Here is a 9,797-nt window from a genome sequence, read left to right on the forward strand (position 1 = left end):
GATCTTTAAATCTTTATTTTATTAATTTTTCTGACAGAATTAGGCAGTCCTAAGTGTGACATTTACTTTGCCAGTATGGTGATAAATTAAATAATCCAGGGTGTGTGTGTGTGTGTGCGTGTGTGTGTGTGTGTGTGTGTGTGTGTATCTCTCCCTCCCTGTACTACTACTCCCTCAGGCTGTTGCTGTAAGCAAGAATGTATTCTTAGCCATTTTGCCTGATTAAACAAGGGTCAAAAAAAGAAAAGATAAACTATGCCTTTCCACTGCAACTCAGCCTAACTGAGACTAATTACTAATATTTCTGTGCTCTAATAAAGAGCATCAGTAAGCAGGAACAACTCTCTCCCAAAACCAAACGTACATCTTTGGCTCACCTGCCAACAGCCGGTAAACTATAAAAATATACCTGCCAAGAATAATTTTTCCGTTCATAATAATTAATATACATTTGTCATAGAAATGTTGCCCTCCCCGTTTTCAATGCTTTTTTGTGTATGCATGACTTGCAGTGACATCACTGTTCTGTTGACGCTGCCTTATTGACTCCCAATTTGACTCCCAAAAGAAACGCTCAGTTAGTGAAAGTGCCTACCATCGCTATTTTATTAAATAACCACTTTACTTACCAAGTACCAGTTAAAATGCCTTTATCTGCAGACTTTAGTCACGTGTTTTATATTCTGTGGTTATGATGGTCAACATGGTGCCATCAACAAAATACTGATGTCACTGCAAGTATAGAATCAGGTGCTCTGATGATTGTACTACAATGAATTTTAAATTTGCCTGCATCATCTCAAACTCCAGGAAAAATGATAACTACGAAGGAAGGAGCAGATGTAAATGATTAACTATCTAAACTTTTGTGTAGTTATATTGAAGAGTTATTCCCTTTTACAGCTGGAGACGTTAGTATCCAGGCTCTGTGGCATGGATTTACTCTCTAAGAGGAATAAGGAAGTACAGCTATCCCGCTTTTTGGTGCTTGCAATCAAAGCTCAGTGAGAAACACTTTCACCTCCCTATAAGGAAGCTGAGAGAATTATTTTACAAACCTGCATTGAATTAAATATGACAATAGTCCCATTTCCTACAAAAGTATTTGTAGTTTGTAGTTGTTGTAAAGACAAAATTGATTTTTCACAAGGTTTTATTGCTATGAACGTTAGTGTAGATTATAATTTTAAACCTTTATTAATATTGTTTTTGAAATCCTAACGTTTGCAGAGTAATTAAGGCAAGATTGGTAGCCATTTCACCTCTGTGTGTGCAGTGTTCACTGTGCAATAGTTCTTTTGAGATATGCAAAGCTGGTTTGTGCCAAAAAAAAGTCAGTCTATTCCCAACTAACTAGTTATACTGTACCTTTATAGCACGACGCACCTATGCAAAGAGCACTTAGAGAAGCTCCTATACTGTGTGTGTGTGTGTGTGTGTGTGTGTGTTGGGAGCAGTCTGACATGCGAGTCAGCGTGAGCAGTCAGACTGAGATGAGCGGAACAAGGTTGAAGATCACTATCGCTCTTTAGATCGCTTACAGGCACTGACACCGGATCCTCCAGGGTAACCCGAGTTCACACACACACACACACACACACACACACACACACACACACACACACACACACACACAGCAGATCACCTTCACACAGACAAGTCACAAGATAGACATGCACACTAACAGACACGGAGACACATGCGACCTGACTAAGATGTCTGGCAAATTTTAGAAAGCAGAAGAGAAACAACATGTGAAACTGCAACTGAGGAGGAGAGGAGAGGAGAGGAGAGAAGAGGAGAGGAGAGGAGAGGAGGAGAGGAGAGGAGAAAGGAGAGGAGAGGAGAGGAGAGAACAAAACAGAACAGAACAGAACAGAGGAAAAGGAAAGGAAAGGAAAAGGAAAAGGAAAGGAAAGGAAAAGGAATAACGAAGAGGAGAGGCAGTCAGCAGACCGTGACACTTCAGACATATGGGAGGGACGGAGAGAGACGAGGGGATGGATAGAGAGAGCGGGAGAGAGGAACGGAGAGACGCAGGAACAGAGGGAGAGGGAGCTGCGTCCAGCTGTTTGTCCATCTCAGCTTTGCGGTAATGAGCCCATGTTTGGCCCTACGGAGCATCGCCGACGCCTCATCTAACTTCTCCAAACTCTAACAAGCCAAACTGCTATTTAGATTTACCTCCCGCCGGCTCTGAGCCGGACCCAAACATGTAGGCACGGAACAGCGTGGCGCTCCCTTAAACGGCTACTTTGACATTTAGAATTTCAGCTGTTTATTTTTCTTTAACAGACACTTGTCAGCATGTGGGAAACATTTTTGTCCTTAAGTTTCCATAAAATGGCTTGGCAGCATTGTTAGCGTTCCTGAGCATATCTTCCACTCGCGACCCGCTGGGCCCCTCGGTTCAAATGAGAAACGCTGATAAGTCGTCCTACAATTTGTCTAGTGATAAAAAGAAAAATATGCTTTTTATACACGGCCATCTGCTTTTCAGTGAATAAGGCCGGGAAACATAGGCGAGACAGATGAGGATTTTAACCATAAATATAACAGGGTAGTGTTTTTCCCCAGGATACACAGTAAGCTGGAAAAGTCTGATATGGCATTTGACTGTCTGGTGATTGACGGCTGCCATTGTCCGTCATGCATAGAACATGTGAAGTGACACAGGGACCAAACCAACATGTTGAAAATAGATTTGCAATTAATGAGATGCCGTTTGATGAGAAAAATCAGGCAGTTCCTCTCAGTCTTTGGAAAGCTGATCTTGTGGCCTCACTGCATCCTATGTTGTCCCTGTTGATATTATTTTGATTTACCTAGAAAATATTCATCTTAAACATTCTGTGACAATTACTAAAAAATATTTGAAAAAATGAATTTGCATGATTAAACCCGTGCCATGCTACTCAAAATACAGCTGATAGAACATATAGAAACATCATCAAATACGAGTATCACTAATTTTGTCCAACATCTTAATCCCCATCTCTGCTATAAGCAATATTTATCCATCACTAAAGGATCAGAATGATTCCTATGTAGCATAACCCGGGTTAAACTATATATTTGAACATGGTTACAGATATTTAACTACGTTGGCCTGTGGTTAACTCATTGCCGAAGACTTCAACTGCCTCAATGATGGGCAAAATAACTTTGCAATTCCCATCTCTGGTGTTTCCCTGCTTTCAGAGAGGTTTAGGGGGCAACGTCTTCAACGTAGTGGCTTTCACAAAGGATGAAGACTCTTTAAAAGAAACCAAAGGACTGGGGCTTCTTTCTAGACCCACCAGTTTGCACTAGCATTCAACAATACAGGAAAAAAACCCACCCTAGAAGAGGAAGAGATAATCATTTCTCCACCGACAGCAGCCTCAGTAGACCAGAATGCAATGCAGCCAAAAGACATGTTGCATTTGAGTAAGGGTTGTGACTTTCTCGACTGCAAAACCTCTCACTCTGCTATCGCTACCACTCTTTACATCTGCTCTGAGGGTTGTCAAAAGGCATTCTGGGAAATGTAGGAAATCACTAAGTGAAGTAGAAGTAGACGAGGCAGGTTGAGGGAAAGTGGGTACACCAAAAAGGTAACTTACAACACTTGATCACAAAATAACTCCTGGAATGCATTAAACATTACATATTGATGATCTATAACAGTGTAAGAGTATCCGAGGATGGAATCTTCCTTTAAGAACATGGAGCGGTCCACATGGGCAAACCTAAATTAGTGGAAGATAATCAGGAGCTCTACGCAACGATCAGGCAATATTGGATCTCACAGAGTCTTTCGCCGAATATTACAGTAAGCTGATCCGGGACCATCCAGTGTAGGAGGCAATTCACACCGAGCCTCCAACAACTTTCACAAAAAGTAGGGGCATAAAAAGCCTAACAGAAGGGAAAATAAGTAGCCTTAAACTATTTTGCTGCTTGACATGACTGGAGCTTGGATATTCTGCATTTGCCTTTTGGTATTCAGAAAAAAACAAATTCATGAATAAATCTTCAGAAAAACTTCACATATAATAACTTGTCAGGTTCAATGACCAAATGCAAACTTCTCTATACTTATATACAGCAGTGAAGGAAACCGGTGAAGAGTTTCCCAGACAGAGGAAACCATCTGCGCGGCCTCAGAACGCCGCCCCTGTATCACGGCCTCGCCCGGGTTATTTTTACCCAGAGTCAGTGTGCTAACTAAGCTCCGCGGCCACTAAGTGAGAGGGGATAAAGCGTCGGGACCCCAAATGCACGCGTGATCCTCTTAACCATCAATCAGCGCTACGCTCAGTCGCAGCAGGCCGGCAAAACAGGTCCCAAACATGCTACTGGGTTTTCATCGGCATCCTCTCCGCTGCGTATGTTTAACTATCTGTGTTTATCTGTCGCTGTCCTTTCTGTTCATCCCTCCCTCATCCACACATCCATCTACCGTCCATCCTCCCACGAGTTAAAGAGTCTCATCTATCAAAATATCCCCACGAACAGATGGAGATTTCTTCCCGGGCCTATTAGTGTAAAACGGTACGTTTGGTTGTATAAGTTCCACTGGACATCTGCGCTTCTGAATACAAAATAATACATTAGTAATGTGCGCAGTGTGAAGCGATGTTGTCCTGTTAACAACTTGGTGTAGAAGAAATATAAACAGCTAAAAAACTGTTACTTCCAGTGGCAGTGAAGAGGCAGAATGGACCTACTTTTTACAGGATTGCAACTGCAATGATTGTGCTGTTATAAAGTAATATTGGGGGAAAATAAAATACATGTTTTTTTTAAATGATGTATTATGTTAGTCAAGGCAGCAGTATGTTTCTCCGGGAGGTCGGGCAAACCTGCAGTAAAACAGTCAGTAATAGTTTCTGACTGCCAAATACAAAGGTCAGTTCAGACTTTTCATTGGCTTTAAAAAACTAAAATGTAACCAGTGTTTTGCTAACCCTAACCCACCGACAGCAGCTGCCACTGTGCCTCAAACAGTTTTGTTTATTTGTTGCCAATGGAGAATTTTTGTGTCATATTGTCTAGGCAGTTGCGAGGCTGTTTCCCGATTAAACACCGGAACCAAACTGAGATTAGAACTTTGACATTTACATAATGACAGAGCAATGCTACAGCAGCAGCCACAGCAAACGGTTGTATGTCAGACTTTATCTGCCTATGACACTTTTTTTTGGAACAAAAAAAACTTCTCCAGCTCTTTAAATCCCTCACCTTTAACAAAGCTGAATGGAAGCAGGTCACATGAGACAGAGTCCTATCTATGGCGAGTTGTAGTAAAAGACGGCACCAGATAATAGCGTCCCTTCCGGTATAATCATCCAGAGGCACACCGACATATCGAGTTTAATGTGGTTTCACGTTGCACTGGCAGGACGGCTGTATGCCCGTCTCGAAAATGAGACTTCACCAAACTTCACTCTAGTCCAGTGTTTCTCAATGTGGGGTCCGGGGACCATCATGGGTCCTTGAGGAGGTTCTAGGGGGTCCCGAGCAAATTGATGAGTTGTTAAACTTCACCATTATTTCATTTACAAGAAGTTAGAGAATGTAAAAGAATGACTGTTTTGATCATAGTTTCACTGTTACCTCTACCTACAATACAGACAGTCATGGGATTCAGGACAAATTCATATCTGACAATAAAAATATTCTCAGATTTGCGTCCGAGAGACAAAATCTCATTAAATGGGGGTCCGTGGCCCTACTGTGGACTAAATTAGGGGTCCTTGATATGAAAAAGGTTGAGCCACAGCAATGTAGTGCTTAATTCTTAGATAGACTTAAAATTGATTTTAAAATTCTGCTGCTTGTCTATAAAGCGCTAAATGGCTTAGCTCCAAAATACATTTCTGACCTGCTCCTAGGATATGAGCCACCCAGACCTCTGAGGTCATCTGGGACCGGTCTGTTAGTTGTTCCCAGGGTGAAAACTAAATCAGGTGAAGCTGCTTTTAGTAATTATGCTCCCAATTACTGGAATAAACTTCCAGAAGAACTGAGATGTGCTCCCACTGTCAGCTCTTTTAAAAGTCGGCTCAAAACATTCCTGTTCTCTGTGGCCTTCTGCTAAATCATCTGTATGTAGATGTAACAGGTGTTATCTTTATTTATTTCTTTTATATCTTTTATTTATGTTTTACCTATTTTATACAAAATTATTCATCAATTGGCGTCACGAACAGGATCCCAACAGAAGTCTAGAGGAACTCTGGTGAGTAGTTTATCCACTCTGATGGGATCCTCAAACCTGTATTGAGAATTGAAGGATTTCTTGAAGTTTATAATTGTAATTGTTTAGATGATCTGTGTATTGTTCTACAGGAACATTTACAAGTCCTATAGGGGCTGTGGGGCCTGCCTATAGGGTGGGGTAAGACCACTGGAAAGACTCTAGGCTCCTTCGAAGAATCCTTCAAGATCTCATCTAAATTGATTTCTTTTTGAGAGGAAAAATTGAGGGAGTCCCTCTCAGAGAAGTTATACTGGCTGACCAGAGGTGTCAACAGTGTGAGAGTGACTGCTCAATATCTTTCTTTCTTTAGTTTTTAATGTCATTTTATGTATTTTTTCTGTTTTATGTGAAGCACATTGTATTTGCTTTGTGTATGAAATGTGCTATATAAATAAAGTTTGCCTTGCCTTGCCTAATTCTTTGAAACTGTGCAAGGAGGTTAACTTAGACTCATCTTCTATTGTTGCCATTTAAAGTATTTAAACCACAAGTCATTCAAAGCTTTCCATCTCTAGTATTAGCAGCAGGATTCCTGTAAAACCAAACTCCATCAAACTATCAAACTATGAAGCAATGAAAACACACCAACTAAGCGCTAAACAAACTTGTTGACCCTCTGCACTCTCTCTCTCTCCCCATCTCTCTCTCTCGCTCCCTCTCTTCCCATTAGCTTGCATCCAAGTTTAATTAAACAAAATGATCAACAGCAACAACATATGTTTGACAGGTGTTGTGTGTGTGTGTGTGTGTGTTTGTGTGTGTATGCGAGCTCGTCTGCATGCATGCATGTCCATGAGCGCGTTGCCTGGCAGAATCGACACACAAAAGATCAGCGTCTAGATTATTATCTCTCTAATGTAATGGCACTGAATAAAACAGTAGATCCAATTCCATTAATGGCTAAAGTGACTCTGTTATTCATAGCGTCTAAAAATAGGACCACCGGTCTGTAGCGTAGTATTTGCTCGTCATTGGCTTGCGTGGTTAAAAAGGGTTGAATGAAAATAAAGTGAGTAGAGCAAGAGAGTAAGGTTGTATTCCCTCACTTAACATGCATGCACTCCTGTTACTGTAAGGAGCTTTGGGTAAAAGTCTCTGCCTAGTGGCACATGTTATATAAATTTCACAATAGCTTGGTTATAGTGAAGCAAACCTTCCTCTGATCACCATTCCTATTTTAAGAAGCGTTAACAAGTGGCCAACATGGCCCAACTAGAGGCAATTAAAATGCTCAGTGAAGTGCAAAGCAGGGCAGATGGTCAGGCAAAATGTGGCACAGTCCAGCATGATGCACAACTGGTAAGACAGGTTTCTTAGCTGAGGTTGGAAGCACACTGCATCTGCAATCCCCATACCCAATTCAACATATCTCCAGTATTAAAATGGCTCATTTTAAATGCCTTAAATTGTTGCTTTGCCTCACAACATTTTGAGTCCCTGTTTGAATTAAACCAAATGCTGGTTAGGACAGTAAAGGGCAGCAAAGAAAGGATCATCAGCTAAAAAGCCTGGAAACCTTCAGCAGGCTCATGGAACAAGGACATGTTAAGGATGTAGGCTAAAGTTCCTCGGCTTTTAAATTGTTTTGGATCACTGAACTAGGAGGATAGACTGACTAACAGATAGAATGACCAACAAAGAGATAGAAACGGAAGATGAAGGCTAAGTAAAATAGGAATGGAGAAAAATATGAGTATGTGGAAAAAGATGAAGGGGAGAGAAGAGGGAGGAAGTGCAGCTTATGGGAGAATATTCACAATATTCAGAAGTTGTAGGCTATTTGTTGAAAAACTACACGCACGCTACTGCAGGAGGCCTCAGGGTCGAGACACAGAAGCAACACCTTGAGGTGATGCAGATGGGAAATTCTGCCAACAAGTATTACCAATGTCATTTTACTAATGCACTTGTAGCCTGTAGACTGTCACACAGACACACACATTGATTTTGTCCCATTAGTCAATACAGATCCCAGCTGAAGGCATGATCACCCTTCACCTGTGTCTCAAACTGTTGCCCATCAATGCTTCTGACCGCTGCTTTTGCTTCACCTCATGGTTTTTGCCTGCAGTGTCTATAGAAAATGCTAGGGATATTTTCATCATATGTAGACTCGGCCTTTAAGTTTGGATGCAAATCCATCCCTAGTCTTAGGCCGAAAGCCAGAAACTGCTCTGGAATACAGGTTGCACAACATACTGTATGATGATGCCTTATCTAGACATGTTAGGCTACAGACTGTTTATATATTTGTGTCAATGTCTAATTGTGTGTAGACCTTCATACAGCTTTATGCAATAATGTACAGCAGGTTACATGACAAATTCTACTGCATGTATGACCATAATGAGAAGCACATAGACATTGTGCTGATTAAGTGAGCTGTTAGTCACAAATGAAATATCACTGCTAAGTTAGCCCATAGCCAACTTATTAGCAGTATTTTAACAGGCAAGCCTACATCATCCTCATCCTCATCCTCATTATCATCATCCTCATCATCCACATCATCATCCCTGCGCCCATCAGGTGTGATGCCTCACTGTTGTTTAGGCCTGTACTGATGTCATGTCTCATTCCCCAGCCCCGTTACAAATGACTGACAACAACAATAACAACAACGGCAATAAAGCCGTCCGTCCTCACCGGGAGAGTAAAGCCTGGCCAGCTGTCGGGCCCCGGCGTGCTGCGGTCCCCAGCGAGGCGCCGCGCTGCGGGCAGCCGCCCCGTGCTCATTGCCGTTCGGATCCTCCTCCGCCATGGACCGGTGCCTGATCTCGGTCTCGGAGAGAAGCGACGCCGCCATAACTCCTGCCCGCTGCCCGCCCTGCTGCCCCCCGCTTTGGCTTTCAGCTATCAGACATCAATTATAGATCTGTCTCGGTCAATAACTGTTTGGTTTTGTTTGTCTCCGGGCCCCCGGTGGGTGTTGTTGTGGCTCGGGGAGGGAGGCAGGCTGAACCGACTGATGCTAGCTGTGATGTACCGGAGCAGCCCCGTACCACCCGGAAATACAACACGGACGGGGCTGCGCTGACACACAGACCTATTTCACGGGTTACAGTCGTCACAGCTCGGGTTATCAACCGCTGTCACCGTTTATAACGCGGAAAGATGTTTACACACGGGGCGGGAGCCGTCAGTTGTGGCACGACTCTCATTGTGCGAATTATGTTGAACAAACTTTATTTCTGCAGCCAGTCCAGCTGTCACGTCGCCGATAGGGACCGTCTGTAAAATGTTGTTATGATAAAAAAGTGGAATTGGTGATTAAAACCCCCGTTGTCCTTCATGGTTGTGTGGGAGTCCGCCTGCATTATCAGACAAAAGACCACTCCTTGTTTTCACACAGCATACCTGGGTCAGACTGAGTCTGACCGTTCCCCCATACACACCCTACGGACACCGAGCAATAAAATGATCGAGGATCCCTTATGTCACCGGTTCAACCGTGGGGTGATCTTTGCTGCTGCCTTCAGGTGTTCCTCGTAAATTCCTAAACCATGTTGGGAAGTGGTAAATACAACAGTTGTTGGTCGGAAATAATAAT

At 42.6% G+C, this 9,797-nt stretch overlaps 1 protein-coding gene across 1 annotated transcript in view; it reads right to left on the reverse strand.

The window, feature by feature from the left end:
• Window positions 1-9,298, reverse strand: part of peds1a (plasmanylethanolamine desaturase 1a) — a 35,434-nt gene extending 26,136 nt beyond the window's left edge. Inside the window, exon 1 of the mRNA XM_071904544.2 lies at window positions 8,894-9,298. Within this exon, the coding sequence (XP_071760645.1) occupies window positions 8,894-9,053 (160 nt within the window). The 5' untranslated portion in view covers window positions 9,054-9,298. The remainder of the gene's footprint in view (window positions 1-8,893) is intronic.
• Window positions 9,299-9,797: the final 499 nt, after the last annotated feature.

Source organism: Centroberyx gerrardi, chromosome 4, assembly GCF_048128805.1.
Source record: "Centroberyx gerrardi isolate f3 chromosome 4, fCenGer3.hap1.cur.20231027, whole genome shotgun sequence".
NCBI classification, from domain to species: Eukaryota; Metazoa; Chordata; class Actinopteri; order Beryciformes; family Berycidae; genus Centroberyx; species Centroberyx gerrardi.